The sequence below is a fragment of the Juglans microcarpa x Juglans regia genome, chromosome 3D (assembly GCF_004785595.1).
Source record: "Juglans microcarpa x Juglans regia isolate MS1-56 chromosome 3D, Jm3101_v1.0, whole genome shotgun sequence".
NCBI classification, from domain to species: domain Eukaryota; kingdom Viridiplantae; phylum Streptophyta; class Magnoliopsida; order Fagales; family Juglandaceae; genus Juglans; species Juglans microcarpa x Juglans regia.
In genome coordinates, this window is record NC_054598.1 from 8761601 (window position 1) to 8787048 (window position 25448).

A 25448-nucleotide genomic window follows, 5' to 3' on the forward strand; every position below is an offset into this window, starting at 1 on the left:
TATTTCAAAATAAGACGTTAATCCTTTTATTTTATTTTTTAAAGAGTAATGCTAACTGTATGCACAAAAAACGTACAAAAAATTTATATATCCACGTGATTTTTTCACATGTACATCACTTACATTTAAAAATATATAAATATATATATATAAAAAAAAAAAAAAAAAAAGGAAAAAGAGCCACAATTAGGATTTCTCTTTTGAAAAGGGTTGGTTACTTGAAAGTTGAAAGACTTCGGTTCGGTAGCATTCTCGGGTTATACTTGCAGTAATAGTGAAACTCGTCCTCGGAAATGAATAAATTATTGAACTAGCCACAAGTCAACTTCTTGCCCCGCACTCCCCAACTCTATAACACGAGTGGCTACGAACGGTACTACATTTTTTTTTAATCTTTTATTTATTTTTCTTGTTTTTTGAGGTCGGCTCCGGTTACAGCTTTATATCCACCACTCTATTCGTCAATTAATTTATATACAGGGGCAAGACAACCACCCGACAGCAAATGTCAAGGACATCTATCTTAAAAGTCACTTTAAAACCATATTTAAATTGCTGAAACCGCGCCAGTCCAGGCAGGGGAAACCGTCCTTTCGGATTCAGCTTACCTCCACCAGTGACATGAACTGGAGATCTTGTTGCCTTTAGATCCAATCGTTCCACTCCTCGCAAGAAGTTAAAATTGCTCGCCCGAACCGATATGTTCTAGAAAAGGCGGACTCGAGGAATAGCCAAATATATATATATATATGATAAATACACATCATTTTTCACAACATTTTACACAATAATATTTTAAAATGAAAGTTATTTTTGTAAACTAACGTGTAAAAGTAACTATCGTTTTATCAAAATACCCTTATTTTACAATGTGTTGTGAAATATGTTGTAAAATGTATTGTGTGGGTATCATTATAAATATATATATATATATATATATATATATATATATGATGCATTGATTATAATCCTACCGAAAAGTCAGGAAACAGTAATTTGCCTTCTGATAAGATCAACTTCAAGCCGGAAACCTAAGGCTTTAACAAGAATCTGGTGCACATCAATACGCAGGCATTTCACACTTCAAACTGTCAACTTTTTGAGTCAAGGAGGTAGGGTACTGGGGTTTCAACTTTCACCCACAAAAACCCAAAAGCAAATGCAGGTACGAAGTCCTAACGTTATGGAAGGAAAGAGACGGGCAATGGGAAAACACAAGGGCCCAGCGAGGCAACAAAGCTGAAAAATGTAACTTGCAATAAACTCTACCGACCATCCTGTCATAACAGGATAGTGTCACTCTGAACCACTCCATATATGAGTCTGATGGCAAATACCAAGGAAACAGACCAAATCTTTGGTAGCCAAGCCGTGACACCAGGACTTTTGGAGACTAAAACACGTGGAGGCACCATCATGGTGCCAGTGCCACCTCTGGGAAAGAAACAGCCTATACGTAATTTGTAAATATCAGAAAGCGACAGACAAGTTAGAAGACACATTTTCTAGTCTCCCATTTTCAACATGATCTTTAGAACTTGGGAATGTCATAAGCTTCTAAACAGAAGCATCTGTAAAACCAAAGTTACTTCAACGACACAGAGTATGTAGAACGAAATAAAAGCTAGAAATCACAGCCTGCAGTAACCTTATACCGCTAATAACTATCTAGTCATACCCACTGGGATAGATGAGCTGAATCCACATGAATAAAATCCTAACTACAGAAACCAGAACCATCCTGTAAATCCTTGCCAGATCAAGCTGGCTGACACATAATGAATCAGAACCATTCATAGAGACCATAGATACCATTCCAGCTAATACAACTTGACACAGGTCGTGAGAAGGTAGAGTAACTCAACAACCGCAGCAACACGAGGACGACAAGACTGACTTTCAGACACCCATATTGAGCAATGCTGGACGACAACTGTGGACCTTCTCAACCCAAACATGTACTAGTACTCACTGGAACATTAGACAATTGCAAATTAACCAATGCAATAAAAATGGAAGATGAGTTGAAAATTTTCAGAGCGAGAGAGAGAGAGAGAGAGAGAGGTAGCCCATGTAAGGGATCCAATAAAATGTAGAATTGTAAGTTCAACACATTTGTTGTGTACACAAATATTATCAAACTTGGTGACAGTGTCAAAAGAGTGAGACGCAAAGAAAATGTCAAACAAACCTGGTTATTTTCATCTGGGGTTGGTGAAGGGGACTTATTTGACTCAACTGGTTTGTCAGCCCCACAATTCTGTCTGTTGCACTTGGTTCTGAATGGATAGTTTACGTTATTACATTTCTCACACTTCCAGCTTCCATCAGGCATTTTTTGTTCTGAAAGACAAAACATAAATTAGTAGCAAATTTACAGCATGATACCACCAACATTAGTCGGTCTAAAAGAAGGTAATAATATTTGAGGTGCCGAGATGCATCCTGTCAACTTACTAGAATTCTTGTCAGATTTTGCAGCCTGCAAATGCAAGAGAACATATTTATACATCAAATAAATTATAAATATATAGAGAAGAAAATAGATTTTTAAAAAAGAGATGTATGCTCACAAAAAATGTGAACTATGGTGCCAATTGACAATGAAGGCTTAAAATAAGAACCAAGACGTGGTATGGTAATGTTGGCATATACCTGGGATCCAGGCTTTGGTGTGTTGCACTTTCTCATGTTACAAACTGTTCTGAATGAAAAGTTAACATTTCCACATTTTGGGCATGTCCAGTCATTATCACGTGTTGCATCTAGAGGTGCATTTAAAGTGGGGGAGAAAGACAAAGTTAGTCCACAGGGAAGCGCCAAGGTACACTAATTATCAACAGTCTAAAGCTGACTAACCTGCACCCTTCTTTGGAGATTTATCCACTGGAAAAAATCCTGGCCTTGGCCCCTGGGCAAACAAAGATGCTCATTAGTTCTAAACCACACCTCCATAACATTCAATTCACACAAATGTCATATTCAAAAAAAAAAAAAAAAAAAAAATCACACAAATTTCAGCCAAATCAAATATGCTCCATCAAAGAAGCAAATAGAACGAGATTTGTTGCCTTATTGTAGCAAAAGAGTGTGAGCAAAACACAGAAAGGGAGATGGATTTGAAAGCCACTTAATCAGAAGCACCACAAAAGTGCATTGCAGTATTTATCATAGCAAGCATAAATTTAACTGATTGCACAAGCAAACAAATTATGGCAGAAGATATGAGATTCTAATGAACTTATCAGATAGGGAAAAACTGTAGCATATGTATCCTCAGTTCCCAGTCCTAACAATTGAGTAATCTTTGCAACATACCATAGTACCAAGGCCCATGGGCATACCCAAGCCATAACGATCCATCAGAGGGGGCATACCATACATCCCACCTGAAAAAGGTCATGAAGAAAAGAAATAAAATAGACATGATTATGGACAGACACAAGGCATAAACGCAAAGAGATCATCAAATATTAGAGGTCTTCTTCATTTTTTTTTTTTAAGTAAAAACCGGTGCATAATAATAACTAAATGATATTCACTTCATGCCCTCCAAATTTTGAAAGATGAAACCATCCAACATACAAATGAAATACATTGCCTGTGTCAATACATGGAAAGAAAGGGAAGTCAGGATTTAAAAGGAACAGAAACGTTGATTAAAACACTAATGGACAACCAATGGCTCGATAGAAATGCTACTGTAACAACCCGACCCAAAAATTAGGATATGAGATAAATTTTATGTATTTTTTTCTTATAGTTATAGATATTATTGTTATTTTATAATATTTTAGAGTTTTGTTTGAATTTTAAATATCATTTCTTCCTATCCCAACCCGTTAGCAACAACCTCACACTCATCCTTATCCCTTAAATTGATAAATTCGAATCCTATTAGGAGACGAACTCGTATGAGAAAACCCTACCATAGTTTTTCCTCTATAAAAGCTCACGAAGCCTCTTATTAAATACACCACAAACCAGATCCACGCACCCAGCCACTACACAGCACCCTCACCGACAGTTCCTCCACGTCGAGACCCCACAGAAAACTGCCATGCATCACGCTGCCATGCACATGCCCCTCATGCACGAAAGCAGCCCTGTTTTGCACCCATCGAACAGAGCATCGTCAGCAACAACCATGAAAGGCCACGACTCGACGACGGAGCCACCGCAGCGACTCCACTACGCAGACCATGCATGATCGCGAGAACCACCAGGGCACGCCGCCAGCCACCACAGAAGACATCGGCAGTGGCTCTTTGGCCGTATACTTCTACTGCCGTCACCAACCACTTCAAGGGACATCGGAGCACCACCCACGGTGACAGAAACTGCCGGCCGTACTAGTCCCGTCGCACCCACTCCCTTCCGGGTAGCCTACCGCCGTCCGCCACCCTCGCCTCACTCTTTTCCTCTCGGTAAACATCTCTCACTCTCCCTCTCTCTCTCTCGGTTGCACTGCCGCATGGTTCACTTCCTTCGGCGTCGCACCACCTCAGACGAGCCCCCAGTCGCGCCGCCGTGACCCCCGCCAGCAACCCAGAACCGCCGCACGTCAGCCTCTCTCTTGGTGAGTCCTCTGCCTCGCACGCGTCTCCCGTTGCCTCTGTTTCTCTACATAATGTATTAGTTGCTTTTTAGGTTTATTTTCACTCAGTGCAAGTGTTTAAAGGAGATTACTTTTATACCCTTTGTAACCCCTTCCCATAGTATCTTCAGTGTTTTTAAGTACGATTACATTTATAGACTTACAATTAAGTATATGTTAAGTACGGAGACTATTACGTCATTTTTATTTGAAGTTGAGTTTAATATTTCAAATTGAGTTTAATTTTATTAAATAAAGATATTAGTCATAAGCTCTTTGTTTATAAGAAAGTGTTTAAAGAATTTAAAATGTGTTTTAAAGTATATTATGGAGCCTATTATATGTTATACTTTAAAAATAAATTAAGGAATTTTAAACTATATTAGTTATTATTAATTTTACAATTAAATTTCAGTAGTAAATAGTAAGTGTTTAAATCTTTTATTTTAAATACTTTAAATCTATGGTGTGAAATAAATCTTTAATGTTATTATAATAGATTTTGATATTTTTATGCTATTAGAGTTGTAAATTTAAGAATAAAGAAATATGCTAAGAATATTTAAATGATATTATTATTTATTCGATTTCTTGTTTAATTATGTTAATTATAAGAAAGGAAACCTATTTTAAGAATTTAAGTTTTTATGACTTATCTTTAATAGAATTGATTATATCTCAAGTATTATACTAAGTTATATTTTGAAAGTAAGAATATGCTATTAGTATTGTAAATAATTTAAGATATCAGTATTCATTGTTTTAGTGATAAACAAAATATTTATTTGATTATGTTCTACGATGTGAATTTTTAATTAAGTAAAACTTAGTTAAGAATTTAAGTTTTATGAATTATTTTAAAATAGCTCAAGTATTCCACTATATTATAGATTAGTATTTTAGTATTTTAAATATTATGATTTATTGATTAAAGGGTTAAACAAAAGATTTGTTTGACTGCCTATTAGATTGTGAATTTGTTTTAGTAGGATATTAGTACATATTGTTTCCAAACAGATTTAGTGATAGTTATTATTGCGTATAGGTGTCGAGTTACGAAGTGATATTCAGGAAGAAGCACAGCGAGGTAAGTAAATTTGATCATAAATTAGGATCATCACAGTTAGCTTATATGTATGTATCAACCAAGCCAGTTCATTGATAGCCACTATTTATGAACCGCTCATGTCATATGCAAGCATGTCATCTAGCATAGCATACGACCATGTCATTCCGCATCATGTTTAAATTCAGAATTTATGATTTATGTATGTAATATGTCATGCATCTCATGTGTATAAGACACGTAAGCCATCTTAATTTCAAGTGTAAGATAATATCAGATCAGTTAATAAGATGGCCATTCAGATGCATGGTACCAATGCAGTTCAGTTTCAGGGTGGTGTGCAAGCCACGAACTCAGTCGTGGTCCACCATAGTATGCTAGAATACTATCAGCAGTTCCCCTTGCTGCAGCGGGATGTGGGGCTGGTGCACAACCTTGCACACAGGGTTAAGTGTGTTGGCCAGTCAGATAAATCAGTTAAATCAGTCAGATCAGTCAGTTAATTCAGTTAAAACAGTCATACATAGCATAAGCATCAGTATGAACAGTCATGAATTTTAAGCTCAGCATGAAAGTTGTTATGAAAATCTTATGTTTATTACGTTTACGTTGTGATAGATTTCTTACTGAGTCATCGACTCATTTTAGTTTGTTTTCATGTTTTTAACCACCCAGGTGAAGATGATGATTACGAGCAGGCAGGCCAGGAGTAGAATGAGCATTTATTTTTAAGTTCAGACTTTCTAAAATAAAACATGTTTTTATGACATGAATTTATTCAGTTTATTTCATTAATGTTTTGGAAGACAGTTTTATTAGACGTTTTTCCGCTTAATAAATTTCAGTTTTTCAATTATGAAATTATGGGATCTATTGCCGGGTTTATTTTATGAAAAACACGTGACACACCTAACCTACGGGAAGGGGGTGTTACAATTTGGTATCAGAGACAGGTTGATTCTGTAGACTTTGTTTTGAAAAAAAAAGAAAATGTTATTTTTCTAAAGAAAATAACTTTTATAAATTTTTTTCTGAAGAAAATGTTAAGTTACCTAGGATGCTCCTGGCCTGCTCGAGAGTTATTGAGATATTTCTCTTACTAGTTAGCAGTATTGTAGTAATGACAGTCATTATTATTATTTATGTGAATATCGAAATATTAATTCTTGGTTACATTAGATTATGGCACCTTATTCGAGGAATTTCATGTAGCATGGATATCTAAAATTTTATGAGAATTATGTGTACTAGAGTTACATGTCAATTTGGTTATGACAGTGTAATTGATTGAAGGAGTGTGAAGTTGGGAAACTTTTATTTTATGATTGATAGTATATTTTGTTCATAAGAATGGATGTTGATGACTTATTTTTGATGGAGTCTTATTTAATGAAATTAGGGAATGTTGTTAGTAGATTTTGGAGTTATGACGTAGATTTATATATGGTGTTTGGTACTTTGCAATGTCTGATGGAAGGTACATTATAGGTGATATGATTCTTTTGCCTAGCATGAATAGTGGACAAAAGATAATCTCATGTGTCGCTGAGTTAGATAACAATAGAACTATTGAAAGAAATTGTGAAGTCAATATATATTTTTTGAGGTACAAGAATTTAAGGTTTACGAGTAGAAAATGATTTAAGTATACGTATGACTTAGACATGCACATTAAAGTTTTAATGATTAGGTCGGCATTATTAGAGAATAGCACCAAATGTCGAGGTTTGATCTGGAAGTTTAATTGATGTTGTTATGCTTATAATTGGAGATATAGGCACATGATCATTGTGGTATTTCATTTTTTTTAGAATTTTAGAATCGAAACATTTTAGAGACCCGAACTTTGGAGAATCTTAGGTTATGATTTATTTGAGGTTACTATTGCATGTTGAGAATTTTAATTATATTTATGAGAAGTTAAGGTAATCGTCTAGTGAAATTATTATTATTAGGCTTATAATCCAACCCATTATTAAGGTTTACATTTTTAGGAGAATATGTGAAGATTAAGAATAAGTATTGAATGACTAAAGGTCTAGAAATGATAGGTTCGACTAAATGATCGAAGATCTAAATTAGAAACATGGAAATAATGCGATGGGCAAGTATATAGGTTGCTTGAGGTACTAGCAAATTCCGAGGACGGAATTTTTATAAGGAGGGAAGTTTGTAACAACCCGACCCAAAAAGTAGGATATGAGATAAATTTTATGTATTTTTTTCTTATAGTTATAGATATTATTGTTATTTTATAATATTTTAGAGTTTTGTTTGAATTTTAAATATCATTTCTTCCTATCCCAACCCGTTAGCAACAACCTCACACTCATCCTTATCCCTTAAATTGATAAATTCGAATCCTATTAGGAGACGAACTCGTATGAGAAAACCCTACCATAGTTTTTCCTCTATAAAAGCTCACGAAGCCTCTTATTAACTACACCACAAACCAGATCCACGCACCCAGCCACTACACAGCACCCTCACCGACAGTTCCTCCACGTCGAGACCCCACAGAAAACTGCCATGCATCACGCTGCCATGCACATGCCCCTCATGCACGAAAGCAGCCCTGTTTTGCACCCATCGAACAGAGCATCGTCAGCAACAACCATGAAAGGCCACGACTCGACGACGGAGCCACCGCAGCGACTCCACTACGCAGACCATGCATGATCGCGAGAACCACCAGGGCACGCCGCCAGCCACCACAGAAGACATCGGCAGTGGCTCTTTGGCCGTATACTTCTACTGCCGTCACCAACCACTTCAAGGGACATCGGAGCACCACCCACGGTGACAGAAACTGCCGGCCGTACTAGTCCCGTCGCACCCACTCCCTTCCGGGTAGCCTACCGCCGTCCGCCACCCTCGCCTCACTCTTTTCCTCTCGGTAAACATCTCTCACTCTCCCTCTCTCTCTCTCGGTTGCACTGCCGCATGGTTCACTTCCTTCGGCGTCGCACCACCTCAGACGAGCCCCCAGTCGCGCCGCCGTGACCCCCGCCAGCAACCCAGAACCGCCGCACGTCAGCCTCTCTCTTGGTGAGTCCTCTGCCTCGCACGCGTCTCCCGTTGCCTCTGTTTCTCTACATAATGTATTAGTTGCTTTTTAGGTTTATTTTCACTCAGTGCAAGTGTTTAAAGGAGATTACTTTTATACCCTTTGTAACCCCTTCCCATAGTATCTTCAGTGTTTTTAAGTACGATTACATTTATAGACTTACAATTAAGTATATGTTAAGTACGGAGACTATTACGTCATTTTTATTTGAAGTTGAGTTTAATATTTCAAATTGAGTTTAATTTTATTAAATAAAGATATTAGTCATAAGCTCTTTGTTTATAAGAAAGTGTTTAAAGAATTTAAAATGTGTTTTAAAGTATATTATGGAGCCTATTATATGTTATACTTTAAAAATAAATTAAGGAATTTTAAACTATATTAGTTATTATTAATTTTACAATTAAATTTCAGTAGTAAATAGTAAGTGTTTAAATCTTTTATTTTAAATACTTTAAATCTATGGTGTGAAATAAATCTTTAATGTTATTATAATAGATTTTGATATTTTTATGCTATTAGAGTTGTAAATTTAAGAATAAAGAAATATGCTAAGAATATTTAAATGATATTATTATTTATTCGATTTCTTGTTTAATTATGTTAATTATAAGAAAGGAAACCTATTTTAAGAATTTAAGTTTTTATGACTTATCTTTAATAGAATTGATTATATCTCAAGTATTATACTAAGTTATATTTTGAAAGTAAGAATATGCTATTAGTATTGTAAATAATTTAAGATATCAGTATTCATTGTTTTAGTGATAAACAAAATATTTATTTGATTATGTTCTACGATGTGAATTTTTAATTAAGTAAAACTTAGTTAAGAATTTAAGTTTTATGAATTATTTTAAAATAGCTCAAGTATTCCACTATATTATAGATTAGTATTTTAGTATTTTAAATATTATGATTTATTGATTAAAGGGTTAAACAAAAGATTTGTTTGACTGCCTATTAGATTGTGAATTTGTTTTAGTAGGATATTAGTACATATTGTTTCCAAACAGATTTAGTGATAGTTATTATTGCGTATAGGTGTCGAGTTACGAAGTGATATTCAGGAAGAAGCACAGCGAGGTAAGTAAATTTGATCATAAATTAGGATCATCACAGTTAGCTTATATGTATGTATCAACCAAGCCAGTTCATTGATAGCCACTATTTATGAACCGCTCATGTCATATGCAAGCATGTCATCTAGCATAGCATACGACCATGTCATTCCGCATCATGTTTAAATTCAGAATTTATGATTTATGTATGTAATATGTCATGCATCTCATGTGTATAAGACACGTAAGCCATCTTAATTTCAAGTGTAAGATAATATCAGATCAGTTAATAAGATGGCCATTCAGATGCATGGTACCAATGCAGTTCAGTTTCAGGGTGGTGTGCAAGCCACGAACTCAGTCGTGGTCCACCATAGTATGCTAGAATACTATCAGCAGTTCCCCTTGCTGCAGCGGGATGTGGGGCTGGTGCACAACCTTGCACACAGGGTTAAGTGTGTTGGCCAGTCAGATAAATCAGTTAAATCAGTCAGATCAGTCAGTTAATTCAGTTAAAACAGTCATACATAGCATAAGCATCAGTATGAACAGTCATGAATTTTAAGCTCAGCATGAAAGTTGTTATGAAAATCTTATGTTTATTACGTTTACGTTGTGATAGATTTCTTACTGAGTCATCGACTCATTTTAGTTTGTTTTCATGTTTTTAACCACCCAGGTGAAGATGATGATTACGAGCAGGCAGGCCAGGAGTAGAATGAGCATTTATTTTTAAGTTCAGACTTTCTAAAATAAAACATGTTTTTATGACATGAATTTATTCAGTTTATTTCATTAATGTTTTGGAAGACAGTTTTATTAGACGTTTTTCCGCTTAATAAATTTCAGTTTTTCAATTATGAAATTATGGGATCTATTGCCGGGTTTATTTTATGAAAAACACGTGACACACCTAACCTACGGGAAGGGGTGTTACAGCTACATACTTGGAGTTCAATGTGAGGAAACCATGCTTTCCTTTTTATTTATGCTTACAACATTCATATTTGCTTTATTCTGAGTTTAACTATGATTATTTTGTCATATATTTTATATATATGAAAATAATTTTATGGGACTTTACGCTGAGTGATTCTGACTAGAGTGTGTAATTGGATAGGAAGTTCTAAAGTCCACTCGGACTCAAACTGGAAAGGGAACTTCTTATGGATGATGTCCTACGGATAGCACACATGCCTTCTTATAGTCTTCTCTGTTAATGGTAGTCTGCCTGAAAGTGAGTGCAGGAATTCTGAGACCAGTTTCAATATAGCTTATACAAGAGCTTCCCACAATTACACATACACAGACATCACTAACTATAGAAAAGAGCAATGGCAGTATCTCAGATATAATTAGAAATTAATGCACGTAAATCAATAGCAACATGGGCAAAATAGGAGTCATAAACAATAATATAGAGAGAACTTCAATTTATTTATTCTTTTGGGAAAGGGTGACTGTGAACAATCATGGCAGAACATATGTAGCAGAAGATACCATTTCCCATCATAGATCCACTTGAGTAAGGTGTTGGTCCAGACAAATGTAGCGGTCTGTAAGGGCTGCCAGCAGAAAGGCGGCTTCCGTAGTTGTAGTGATATGCTGTAGCCCCAGAATAGGGTACATCATACGGATGCATAGACGATCCATTGAAAATAGAAGAACCGTAGGGAGGCACCTCTAGATACATTGAAGAGGGCGCACCAGAAGCTAAGTAAGGAGCTGAGGAAGAGTAACCCAGCAGGGTTTGCACAGGCTTGGCAGCAGATTTCTGGAAAGAGAGAGCATTTATTACAAAAATATATATAAGATTTTTTTATAAGCAACTTTTAGGATATAAGACAATTGAACTGGGTTAAACACAATTCAGGAAACAGCAAGGTGGGAAAAGTGAAACAAAAGAGACACGTAGAGAGTCAACCATGAAACACTTCATGGCAACCTAATCAACAAAATCATAAGGTGCCTTAAATATCATACATTACAATGAAGGCCATAAGCAGTACAAGAAAAGAAAATTTTACAAGCACTATACTTAAAATCCATATAAAAAGTCATACATAAATGAACACTTCAAAAGAACAAAAACGAGCACTTCCAAGAATCTAACTTGTCACTTTCTCAAATTTTCACTTTCTGAAACGGCCACAGCTACTTTCAATCTCCGAAATCTTGACAAAAAATAAAGTGTTTCGACATGATCTGAAACCAAAATTTCGCATTAACTCTATCAATTATAACTCAAATACTGTTAAAAGAAACAACCTGAATCCAAAGCCAAATCACGATACCTAGGAACCAAAAAACAATCCACTAATTTGAATTTATGATCTGATGAGGTATAATGCACAGTAAATACACACACAATCAAACATATATGGTATATAGCACGCTTGTGATGATTTTAATAAAATCAGCACCTATGTAGCTTGAAGGAGACAATTAAGAAACACAATAACATATCCTGTATGAAAAATATGCATACTAACACAAGAAATACTATGTGGCTCTAACCTAATAAGCCAGACTCTCAGCAAATCATCAGTGCAATGACAAAATCAAGCAACCATTCACTCTAGATAAAATCTTGCAGCTTTAGTTTATATCTTACTGAGTTATGATCAGCAGGCCTTGGTTGAGTGCAATTACGCATATTGCAAGTTGTCCTGAATGAAAAATTGACATTGCCACAGCTAGGGCAGGTCCAATCATCTTCCCTACGACTACCTGAAAAACACACATTAATGGACGCATCCCATTATCAGTACCAAAAGGCAAGAAATATCATCACCTAAGCAAGTTAATGTTATGGCTCTCACAATAGCATGAGTAACATTTTATCAGTAACCGCTTAACCGAGAATTTTTTTTTTTTTTTATAAATCCATCTAAACAATAAATATCATCAAAACCAGATTTATAGTGGCTGCTATTGGTGTGTGTGAACAAAGATGCATACCTAGCACAGCAAAATTAAAAAAGAAAAGAAATATTCAATTACGGTTTGACAGAACAGTACAGCTTATTGCTACCAAGCATGAATATAATTCATTTATGATACTATATGTACCATATAAAAAATCCAATGGTTTTTTTTTGCCGATTCCCATACGTCAAAGTCAATTCTCATATACATCCAGGTTTTGTGTTTTTCATTCATTCAATTGATCTGGTCAGTGAACCCATCTATACTGAACATGCTTATGTTGCAGTATATAATTTCTTTGAGGACTTATAAAATATATATATATATATATAATTTCTTTGAGGATATATACCATTCCTCTGATTTAATTACAATCTAAGATGTGAAATTAGATATATGACCCGATCCAAATTCCAATAATTTTAACCATAACTGTGAGTGGTGGTCTTCGTCCTAGTGACAAGCCATGCCTTTCAACTTGAGCTTTTGGACTGTACTTGACAAAGATCTATAGTAGACCCATCAAATCACATTTGGTAGATGTATCCAGCAAATTCCATGCATTACTTACAAATCCTATACTCTAATTAGTATTGAATACCATAATATAAATAGAAAAGGCAGTACATTGCATGCAATGAACAAAAACTCATTAGCCTAATTCAATGGTAACATCATATTTTAACACCAAAATTGACCTGTTGAACAACCACATAAAAACAAAGCCTACCATCAGTTCTGGCACGCTTGGCTGCTGAAGAGTTTCTGCTATCTACCTGAAGCACCCAAAAAATCAATTATTTACATGCAGCAGAATGCAGAGGGTAGCTCGGTTCAGTACTCAAACCCTGAGACTTTGGTTACACGTCCAAAGTATAACAGGTTCATTCTCCCACAGAAGTCACCTCGTTATAAAGCCTTTTTTGACGACAGCTGCTTGGCCATCGGTTGGCTTGACTTTGTACCTTTTTTTTTCCAATTTTCTTAGGAACTTCTAGGGTTTATTTGTCAACACAATTGTTTTCTACTTAATTACTATTCACAAACTATTCACTATTATTTTATTCTTATTCATAAACTATTTTATTACTATTTATACCATTCGATTCTAAGAGATGAGCAAATGGTTTGCTAGTGAATTCGCCAGCCTAAGATTTTTATGACATCCAAGAAAATGTCAATCTTAATTTTACTCACAAAGCGTTCAAATGGTTTAAAAATACGATCTCATTACAATATACTAATTTTCATTATTCTATCAAGTATCAAGTTGTTCATCCTTCGAATTATATAAATAAAACGAAGGAACGAAAAGGAAATGAACGAATTTAGGCAAGAATAACCTGAGACATAGTGAGGAAGACGTGAGATCTTGCTCAAGAACGGCGAGAACTTGCTCAGGATTCGACCGCGACAGAATTCGCCCTAGGAAGCCAAGGCCAAGACGGTGGGGGCAAAAGTGATTACTTGGGTCCGAGTCCGATACACGAGGCGCACCGTTTAGTGCGTTTCCGTGTCGTCCGGAGGAACTTAGCGATTGGGAAATTAGAGAAATTCTAAAGGCTTTAATTAATAAAATTTCTTTGTAGCATTTACACTTTTTTTTCACATATGTTTCACAACTTTATATGAAACATATTGAAGATTCGAAGTATTGAGTGATTAATTGATTGTAAGATTATAAAATAAAATTAAGTATATGAAATAAAATCTGAATTATTGAGTGATACTCGGAAAGTATCACTGCCCAATATAAAAAGATAGGAAGGCAGCGAGAATGACGCGATTTGACCGTGACGCAGTGTGTGTGTTTTTTTAGGATGAAATCTACGATTCATGGAGATTATAAAAACTGTAATAACATTTTATGATCTCTATTACCGTGATGGCAATGATGGAGAAAATGACGATAACTTGGTAGTCTTTTAGAAGCCATTTTTTGTTGGCATAATACTATTTATTTTCATGATTTTGTCTCTTTATTTTGATGGCTTGTGTATTTTATCTTATTTGTAAATTTTTTTAATATAACTACTAATAAATTTATGTATTTTTTAAATATTTAAAAATATTTATGTCTTGTCAGTTGATTGCCTTTTCTCCCTTCCTATCCTCTTTTTATATTGTTGCAGGCTTTTAATACATTAATAAATGGGACTAATAATACGTGAATTGGTATATTTTACACCCAATGGGCCAATATCTATACTAATAAAACGGATACAAAAATGCATACCTCAGCCTCCACAGGGGTATGTGAAATTATATTTATACTTAAAAACACACTGCGAATGCCCTTTCTTGCGCTGATCAACTTGTAAATTCCAACACAAATGAAAAAGTTTATACCGTCCAAAACTGCTAGGTACAACAGTCCGTAAACGTGGGTAACCGGCTGACCCGCGTGGAAGAGAGAAAAAAAAAATGCAAAAATACAAACGGAAAAAGTATAGAAAGAAAACAGAAAAGAAGAATGCGGGAAAGCAAAATCTTGAGATTTTATTCTTCTCCAAGCCGGTAGCAAACCAGAGCTGGTACCATCAAGAAAAAAAAAAAAATCATCTTTTAGATTTCATCGTTAACATATTTCTTTCAAACCCATTTCAGATTTTTGCCAAAATCATTTCTTAGATTTTTCTCAAAACTCATTTACAACACATTTATGTTGTTTCTTGTTGTTCTTTCCGGATAAATCTCCGTTTGTAGCCAAATCTGCATCATGGGTAGGACAGAATCTGCATCTGTGTTTGGTGCCGTCACGCGTTGCGGGTAAGAACGAATCTGCCGTCGTCTACTTCAAAGCTAGTTTTCTCCTTTCTTGTCTTGCAGCCTCCAAAATAGTCAGAAAACTAAAAGAAAAAGAAAAAAAGAAAAGGGACCATGTCTGCTGCGAGTGCCATTACTTCACTTTCTTTCTTAAAGCATAAAGCCAATTAACTTCCTTGTTCTGTTGTATCTCTTATTCTGTCTTCAATTTTTCAGAAAACAAAATTTGAATTTTTGTAATGGATAAATATAACAATCATTTGGACATGGGGAACTCTACTCTTATTTCACTCTTGTGAAACTTGTTTTATGACAATGCTACTAATTATAAAACGAATCTTCGGCCCAAAAAAAAAAAAAAAGGCATAGGAAGATAGATATGGCGGCCCTGGGCACTTGACTCCGAGTTACACAAGGCCAAACTTCACAAACTACAATAGAATGAAAACCAGCCCATCTCCAAAATACCAACCGAGCCTTTCGCCGATTTTCCGTCTCTGTGAGCACTCTGCTGGCTTTCTAGGTTGGTAGAGACAATTGGGAGTGGAGAAGATGAAGGGAATGAGTTGGCTTCATGAAGAAGAAGTTGGGCAACGGGGCGTTTCGAGACATCAAATGAAACGGGGCGTTTCATCTCCATGTGAGAACAGTTCCCCAAAGGTTTCCCAAGGGCGGTTGTATACAACATTTTTCGTCCAAAAACTCCAATTTCATTCCCCCTTATTTTTCCTTAATCAACTGTGTTAAGAGTGTCAAAACGTAGAATGCAGAGCCAATAAGCCCAATGCGTAACAATAAATAGTGCATCTTTTGAACATTACATCGTTTAAAAGTTATCTCCAAATCTTATAAACATCCACAATTTCTTAAAACGTAAACATCGTATGTAATTATTTAAATCTAAATTAAAGTACTGGAATATAAAAACATAAACTCTAAAATCCCTAAACCACATGTGGAGGATAAAACACCCGCCTGTTGAAAGATAGGCCAAACCCAACAAGCCACACTAGAAGACAAAATAAAAAGGAGGGGAGTGGGAGACAAGAGAAGATCATAGGTCTGGAGAGTAAGAGAAGTATGTCAGGAGAGTAAGAGAATGGTGTCAGGAAAGAGTGGGGAAAAGAATGGATGCCCAGACACGTCAAGGGTCAGACCACACCTTCGCTGACAAGCACTCAAAGCGACCAGTCACATCAAGGCAGGCAGGCAAGCGAAATATAGAATGAGATAAAAGCAAAGGACCAAATGACGAAAGGGGGATCAAATCTTCTTCTTATTCAACCTCTCGAGGAAGAGCTCCAACTTTCTTAATACAGTGAGAAATTAGAAATCATGAGATACTGTAAACAAGTATATTATAGTGGATTTCTCATTCCTAAATGCTCGTAGACATAAACAACGTGACGAACCACGTAAATTAGTAACTATTTCTCTTATTTTCTCTGCACTTGTTTTTCATTCACTGTCATAGACGTACACATTGATATCGTACAACTACATCGGAATACTGCTGAGAGCTTCAAACAACACCAATCAAGGGCCCAAGTCGACTATTGGGCCGAGAATGACTCTTTTTCTCCTTTCGATCTGTTGTGCGATTTTTTCAGCATCAACACCATCTATAGCAATAACCCTGGCATTACCTAAAATAATCACCATCAATATAATTGTCGTTCATAATGGAGTCCATTGAAATCTGGCGACTTTAGCTGGCCGTTGTTGGAATCAAGCAGGACTCTAGCCAGACATCACTAGCCTTAGGTTGTGTTTAGTAAATGAAATAGTCTTAAATTAATTTATTATTTATTACTCTTTCATTATTATCTACAGATCAATTGAAATCACTTTAACATCTAAACGTAACCTAAAACTTACAATTTCACAAAGGTTGAAAAGCTGAAATAACTTTCTCCAGTTGCATGTTTTCATCAATAGCCACAAACAGAACAAAGTATTTGGACAAGCATCCCGTCCTCAGTTTCTATGCCCTGCGGTGGGTGTCTGAAATGGTAGCACCCATAACCGGTTGGCATCTATTTACAGTGTGTTAAGGAAAAATGTTGTTATGCCTCCTAATTTATATCACTAAAAAATACAAAAAGTTACATGATACTATAAAATGAATAATATAAATTAGAGGATATAATAACATTGTCCTTAGTGTTAATTAACTGTGTTTCGAAAGTAACCGGTCCACCTAAATTGAATTACAATATTACTCTCTTTTTTGATTAATTTAAGTGTCGTTTGGACAATACATTGAGATGAAATGATAGTTGAATAAAATATATTTTTTTTTAATTTTAAAAAATTAAATTATTTATTATATTTATATAAAAATTTAAAAAATTTATAATGATAAAATAAAGTGAAATATTTTCACGAGTATTAAATTTGTGACATAGAAGTAATTCTTTAACATCCACCAATGTTGAAGATCTTGAATTTATTGGAAGATCGTGGGCGATAGGGCCCGATTCTTGGTATAAATTTGTGGGCCAGAGCGCCAGAACTCATCTCCAACATAGATTTTTGCAAGCCTAACACCATTAAGCAGTGAAGATAAAAATAGAGACATAAGCGACACTGCAACAGGACACAAACAGTTGCTACTAGTGACAACAAAAAAAGGTTTGATAATTACGGAACGGTACACACAGCAAAGTTAAGATAAAGGTGATTACGAGGCAGAACACAAGAAGAAGATGCAAAAGACAAGTCAAGGTCCCAATTTCTAAAAGCGTGGAGCAAAACAACAGAGACAATGGGGCTTATTGCAAGCTCAGTGTCGCTCGTGTTAGCTAGATAGCATAACCTTTCATCCTTGTGAGTGAATATAAGTGGAGGAGGCAGACCCAACTGGGATTAATGCAAAGAGAAAGATGGTTATAAAAGCCATAGCCATCAAGCCAACCAAGTGGGGTTCAAGCCTGTCTCCAACATTCGCCTCATCAGCCGACGATGGTGTGCCTGTCGATGGATTAGTAATGGGCGTCGCTGTTGAAGCATTTGGTGAAAAGATTGCAGCGTCTGGGGAGGTAGGTGATAGTCCAAGCAGCTCTGTACAAATCAATTAAGGTAGCATGCAAAGTTGTAAATAATTAGCAACAGTTATTTCATCATGTTTAAAACTTGGAAGAGAGAAATTATCATGAAAGTCTCCAGATCTCTTAAATGCCGAGTGTGGACGATTGACTGGATTGCAACTCAAAAAAGCATCTTTCTTCTTTCTAATTGCTTTAATAAAGATAAAAGCATGAACAACAACAAAAGCTCAAAGTTGGCATTGGAACTTTGTGATCCAATACTTGTGGTTTTATGTAAGGCCTAAAAAGTGAATGAAAGTAAAGGAATTGCTTCTAACTTAGGCATTAAGTTATTGCAACTGCCACTGAAGTCCAAAAACACCAAGCAAGCAATGTTTTTTTTCTTGCTCAAATAAAGTAATGGGTAACTAATTAAATAGATGAAGTTACGGGTCTCTCTCTATATATGGTGGCCATGCATTCTTTAAAAAAGAGTAATGTTACGTATAATCGTAAAGTATACCAGCGTCGCGTAATTATTTTGTAACAAAATAGAGTCTATTATTTATTTATTTATTTTGTCATGTGGTACCATATTTACTCACTTTTTCAAAGCGATTGATTGTGTAATTATTGCGCCTGCACATCTGTAAGGTTGTTTGGATGTTAAAATAAGTTGAGTTGAAATAAAAAAATATTGTTAAAATATTATTTTTTAATATTATTATTATTTTAGAATTTGAAAAAGTTGAATTGTTTATTATATTTTATGTTGAGATTTGAAAAAATTATAATGATGAATTAAGATGAATTTATATTCCAAACGAAACCTAAATATAACTTCTCTTGAAAAAAAAAAAAAAAAAATGCATTAGATTTATGGTGGGGTCACCATTTATTCTCATTCAATAAGACCCTATTATTTTCCTCACTTTAGTATCTAATTTTCTACTGACATTTCCGTATTCCATAGAGGGTGGGCTGGTGGGCATTTAAGAATTACGGCCCAGCTCATAAATTAGATCGAGTAATGCCGTCTCCCCGCTGTCAAGAGTGATTAATCTTGACCCACAAGAATGGGAAGCGAAATGTGTAGAGAACATTATGATCGTAGAAGATCAACCGCTCCCACTTCCTCAAATTTGCTAGTAACAAGAGTAGAAGAACCTCTCTGCATAACCACAGCCATGCAGTTGAAGGGGTAAATAGCCTAGTCAAGTAGTGAATGGGCTGATCAAAGATCAAACTTACCATTCATTACTATTTTCTCCAAAGATCTTTTTTTTTTTTTTTCCTCCAAAGATTTCCACGAGTCTGTTCTTAGGCATTTTAGTTTTGAACAGAGGATTAGCTGCCGCCATGGCGGCGGAAAAAACTCGATCTGACATCAGCTAGCCCATCTATTTTAGTGAGAAATTAAGATTGGTTTTACAACAAGATTACTTCCATATTTTTAAATTGCAGACAAATATATGTTGCATCTATAGTAGAACAAAAAGATAATAACTTAACAAAACCGCCTGCAAGAGGCAGTAATTAACAAGTCTGATCGTGATGTTGAAAAGGCAAACGAGACTATGCATAGAAGCTATACATAACACTATCCATAACAGTATATATCTCATGTACTGCAGAACCACAGAGAGAGAGAGAGAGAGAGAGAGAGAGAGAACTCACTGGGGCAATTACTAATGCTTGCGTTTTTCAAGTTGCATGCAGTAGGAAGCTGAAGCAGCTTAGTCTCTTGGACGCCCAAATTCTTGATCTGCTCGCTACCATTGTGAGTCTGCTGGATAAAGTAACACAAGCACACCGGGTTACTGTCCCTTATTTCCGTCACCGAAGAGCAGCACTCCTTCGTCGGCGTCTGTGCTTTTCCCGTCACGTAGTTCAGGCACTGCACCACCTTCTCGAAATCCTGGCTACACTTGTTGGCAAAATCCGCCGCTCCAACCTTACAAACTAAACCGCAGAACAACAAGAAAAACAAAAACGAGAAGAGGGTGACGATATGAGATTGAGCTTTCATTTTTTTTTTTTTTTCCCTAATCCTCTCGGGGTTGCTTTGCGTTAGGTTTGAACACACGGTAGAAAATGAGATGATTTTTTTTTTTAAAAGAAAGCTTTGCTATATAACAATGGGCATGGGTGATGGATATGAAAAGTGAAAACTGAGGGAGGAGAACTCGGTCTCGGGGTATTAATGGGCTGGCTATTCAATGACAGCAGAGTAAAGCAGGGATCATAATTGCATCTGGACCGAACACGTCATCTCCTATTCCTATTGGACGGTTCAGATAAAGACGGACTCGTCCAGTAAATGAAACAGGGTGGCTGATTCCTGAGTCAAGGTTTAAATGGAGGCCCATATGGGTAGTTGGGCTGCCATTAAATGCCCATTGTTAATATCAACTAGCCAACTAAATTGTTGCCGGCTGTAGAGAGAAGAGCTTCGCCATAAATGAAGTTCAGCTTTAGCCGAACACGTGTCAAGCTACGTACACGTGGCAACTGTAATTTATAATGTGTTTTCCAATTTTTTGTTTTTGTTTTTTTAAATGAGAGACTTTTAAGTTAGATTTATATAGTGAGTTATGATGAGATGAGTTGAGATAAAAGTTAAAAATTAAATAAAATATTATAAGAATATTAGTTTTCAATATTATTATTATTTTAAAATTTAAAAAAGTTGAATTGTTTATTATATTTTATGTAGAAATTTGTGAAAGTTATAATGATGAGATGAGATGAATTGAATTGAGAGTGTTTCTCAATACAGACCTAACCTATTCGCATGTATACTTAGAATATTTTAAAATATTTGTGTATAATAATAAAATGGTTTATAAATAATAGTGAAATAGTTTAAATTAAATTGTTTATAGATATTAGGAAAAGAGAGAGAAAAATTTAAATAAATATATTATAAATTTAAAATTTTGTTTGAATAAAATTTTTTAATATTATTCTTATTTTAAAATTTGAAAAAATTATAATAATAAACTAATAATTAGATCCCCTTAAATAGAGAGATTTATTGTAGCTAGGAGTGGTAATACGTGACACGACCCGTTAGCCCAACACGAACACGACACAATAAAAGCAGGTTAGGGTTAACCTTAACGGGTTTGGGTCAAAACGGGTTGACCCGTTAAGACACGATAACTTAACGGGTTGATAACGAGTCAACCCGTTATGACCCGTTAAGAAAGTTGAAGTTATAATTATACCCTTATACTTAAAAAATAAAACTTTTGGGATTTTAATTTCGATATTTTTATTGTTTGGATTGTAATTTTGGACTTGTAGTTAGTTTTATATTTTTTATAGATATAGTGATTTTAACATTTATATAAAATTATGCTAAACTTAACTAGATCAAAGGGGTTTATTTTGGATCTGTTCAATCTATTTACATAAACGGGTCAAAACGGATTGACACGACACGACCTGTTGTGTTAATGGGTCGTGTTAGGGTTTGAGATCTTGACAGGATAAGCTTAACGGGTCGGGTTAGGATTGACCTATATAGTATAATATATATGTTTTGACACGACACGAACACGACCCGTTAATACGATTTGACACCCCTAATTGTAGCATCCCCGTAATATCACCATAACTAAACACTAATTTGTTTAGCTAGATGTGAGGGTGGAAAGGACCACTTCTCTAAAATCTAAATTATATTTTGGAGGAGAAATACTATATGAAGTGTGTAAGCGCCGTGCCGCGCCGCAGTCCTCCTTTGCGGGAGAGCTTGCCCCCTCAAGAATGGAGGCCGCCATCAAGACCGAGGGGGCACCGATGCAGGTTGAAGTTCCCATGATAGTCGAGGAACCCTCCATGCCGCTCTCGAGGGTCACTGTCTTTGAGGGGGCGACAGTCGAGCCAATGGAAGTCGACGCTAGAGGCAAGCGACGGGAGGCCACTGACCCAGGCCCCTTTGTTGAGTTCCTTCCAGGCTCATCTGGGCCTTCATTGCAATAGGGGGCATCGGGCCGTCCTCATATGCTAGTGCCAAGGAGCCCGAGGCAATGATTCCCGACTTTGAGAGGGCTTGGGCATAGGCGATTGAGCCGAAAACCCAGAAGTTAAGGCCTTTCTATGCCCAGATATCTTTTGTTCGCATTCCGTTCGACTCTCCCAACTTTCCTTTCTTTTAATATTATTCATAGTGTAGGCTGCGAATCAACAGGTTGCCATGATCATAGGGGAGCGAGGTGAACTTGAGGAGGAGAACCGAGCGCTTTGCTCCTTGGTATTGCTTGTCCGCTTGGAGGTTCGCAAGGCGAACCAGGAGGTGGAGGACGTGACCCGCAAACGTGACACCCTGGCAGGAGACTTGGACGCATTGGGGGAGCACAATAGCCTTTTGCAAGAAAGGGAGAGGCAGCTTCGGGAAGAGAAGACACTTGTAGAGGGCGAGATGGGCAAGGCGACGAAAGCGCTTGCCCAGGTCAACGTGGAGTGCAAGCGTCTCAGGGACGAGCGTGCTAAACTCAAACGAGACCTGGAGAGGCGAGAGGGGGAACTGGAATCGGCATGAAGGGGGCTCGTAGGGCTCCGAGTCGAGAGGAAGCAGCTGGGCGAACAATGCACCTTGCCTTTCCTATTATAATGTATATATGGATCCATGATACACTTTTTTCATCATTTTTGTCATCGTCATTTCATTATTCTCTAATGTTATATTAAATGATTACAAAATTAATTATTATTTATCATCCAATCATTAGATGTCAATTAAAAAGATAATAATTAAGAGGATCATGCATGCGTATAACTTCTATTTTATTTAATATTATGTGGAGCTATTTTACCTTACACCCATGGATCTCTACTGCAACCTCAGGGCTCAGATCGAGTCGAGCCTTTACATAAAAAGAAATGAAATAGAAATAAGCAAACCAAGAATATCTAAAATTTAAAACAAACTGAAATCCAAAATACAAGAATAAATTGTTTTCGAAGATGCGATGGCAATTTTCTATTATCCCAACGTTTAAAAAGTTGGTAGAAACTTCTATGTATGGAACTAGCGAACGCATATATAATAAGAAAATAAGAGTATGCCATTGTATTCTCATTTTGATTGTTTATATATTTTTTATTTTATTTTTATTTAATAATTTAAGAAGTAACTATTAATGTATTGATGTAATGTTTGAAAAAAAAAAAAGAAAAAAAAAAGTAATTTGCATCAGGAAACACGCGTTGCGGTCAAAACAGAGCACATAATAGCATTGTCCTATATAATATTAGTACAAGTTACATACATTTCTTTCACCGTGTTCTCATTTGCATGCATGAGTAGTTTTGTTAGATATATTACAAACTCTATTACAAACACTTTAAGATATGTAAAGTGACATTGGTCTCCCCCGAGGGCATACGAATTTCATATTTAAAACTAAAAAACAATTAATAAATAATTATAGATCAACTTTGAATTTATAATAAGAAAGTGGGTGGTCATGAATGTTATATTTATGAGAAGTGCTATTAACACAAATAAATTACATAAAAGTAAATTTATAAATTAAACGTAGTTTTATATGATTTGTTAGATCTACTTTATAATATGACATACTGTACTAAATCACATCAATTTATAGATTTAATTTTATATAATTTTTTTGTGACTAAAATATTTCTATGATTGTTATGCGATGAATTTGCTCATTTCACAATTCAACCATCGAGCCATATGTGCACGTTGGCTTGATTAATTTGTTTTGCACAAGATCCACTACGAGCCACCATATACGATTACGGCCAGTTGTTGGCCACCCGTATTTTTTATTAATTGTCTATACTTTGCTTTAAATATTTTAAAATTTGACGGGAGCATATTGCCATACGTGACAGTGTCATATGTTTATGTAATATCTTATTAGTAATAAGAGAAATGCTTATTTAACGAATAAATTATATAAATGAAGACTTACAAAATAATAAGGTACATAAGATTGTAAAGTTTATTTATTATAAAGTAGATAAAGTTTCTCACATGAACCACGTTAACTTTTTTTTTTTTTTTTTTTGTAATATCCATTTGTAGATTAGCATTGCTCTAATAATAATATGATGGTTATATCAGTCTTTATTTACCTCTACTCAACCTTCTCAGATTGATGATTGTTAAAAGATCTGACTCCAAAGGTAACTGTAGACATTAATGAAGCTTTACTTCAAGAGTTCATTGAGGAAGAAGTCAGAGTTGTTGTTTTCCAAATGGGACCCTACAAAACACCTGGTCCAGATGGATATGAGGATTGCTTTTATTAAGATCATTGGTTAGTGGTTGGCAGTGAGGTTTGTCATGCTGTTCTATCTTTCTTAAACTCCAATGCTAACATTGAAACCATCAACTTCACATATTTGGTTTTGATTCCAAAATCTAAAAATCCAAGATGTGTATCTGAATACAGACTGATAAGTCTATGTAATGTTTTATACAAAATCATTACAAAGATGATCACTAACAGATTGAAATTGATTTTGCCTTCACTTATTTCACCAAACCAAAGTACTTTTGTCCCTAATAGACTAATTACAGATCACATATTAGTTGCCTACGAACCTCTTCACACTATACATACACAGCTCTATGGTAACGAGGGGTATATGACTGAAATTGGATATAAGTAATGCATATGATAGGGTGGAATGAGTGTCTTGGTGAATGAAATTCCTTAACAAAGCTTTAAACCACAAATGGGTTAGATGCAAGGTTGTCCTTTGTCACCTTACCTTTTTATACTAGTACCAATTGCTAGGGGCGGGATCAAAATGAACTATCTGTTTTTTTGCAGATGATAGTCTCCTATTTTGTCAATCTAATGGGTCACTTTAAACCAGATTCTTAGTGTCTATGAAGCTGCATCTGGACAACAACTCAACAGAGAAAAGACTTCATTGTATTTCAGTC

General features: G+C 35.6%; 2 protein-coding genes and 1 long non-coding RNA gene across 3 annotated transcripts; 1 reads left to right on the plus strand and 2 right to left on the minus strand.

The window, feature by feature from the left end:
• Positions 1 to 1530: 1530 nt before the first annotated feature.
• Positions 1531 to 14182, minus strand: LOC121256234 (ranBP2-type zinc finger protein At1g67325-like). The gene is made up of 10 exons (XM_041156929.1): positions 14063 to 14182; positions 13450 to 13495; positions 12406 to 12521; positions 11292 to 11565; positions 3319 to 3389; positions 2860 to 2911; positions 2656 to 2765; positions 2458 to 2482; positions 2192 to 2343; positions 1531 to 1971 (listed from the first exon to the last, which is right to left on the minus strand). Exons 1-10 carry the CDS (start codon positions 14069 to 14071, stop codon positions 1969 to 1971), a joined length of 858 nt encoding a protein of 285 aa, XP_041012863.1. The 5' UTR covers positions 14072 to 14182; the 3' UTR covers positions 1531 to 1968.
• On the plus strand, positions 2034 to 20305 carry LOC121256236. The gene is made up of 2 exons (XR_005938946.1): positions 2034 to 2064; positions 20157 to 20305. It is a non-coding gene; the product is annotated as an uncharacterized LOC121256236 (long non-coding RNA).
• LOC121256235 (non-specific lipid transfer protein GPI-anchored 1-like) lies at positions 18105 to 20723 on the minus strand. The gene is made up of 2 exons (XM_041156930.1): positions 20192 to 20723; positions 18105 to 18548 (listed from the first exon to the last, which is right to left on the minus strand). Exons 1-2 carry the CDS (start codon positions 20541 to 20543, stop codon positions 18307 to 18309), a joined length of 594 nt encoding a protein of 197 aa, XP_041012864.1. The 5' UTR covers positions 20544 to 20723; the 3' UTR covers positions 18105 to 18306.
• Between the last annotated feature and the right edge of the window lie 4725 nt (positions 20724 to 25448).

Bases quoted from the DNA above. Each gene is read 5' to 3' on its own strand.
- LOC121256234 (XM_041156929.1), bottom strand. The intron at 11,566-12,405 runs GTAAGATATAAA...CTCTCTTTCCAG, and splicing joins GGCCTGCTGATCATAACTCA to AAATCTGCTGCCAAGCCTGT. The intron at 3,390-11,291 runs GTATCTTCTGCT...GACCTTTTTCAG, and splicing joins TGGATCTATGATGGGAAATG to GTGGGATGTATGGTATGCCC.
- LOC121256235 (XM_041156930.1), bottom strand. From the start codon at position 20,543: ATGAAAGCTCAATCTCATATCGTCACCCTCTTCTCGTTTTTGTTTTTC. The intron at 18,549-20,191 runs GTGAGTTCTCTC...TGATTTGTACAG, and splicing joins AAGCATTAGTAATTGCCCCA to AGCTGCTTGGACTATCACCT.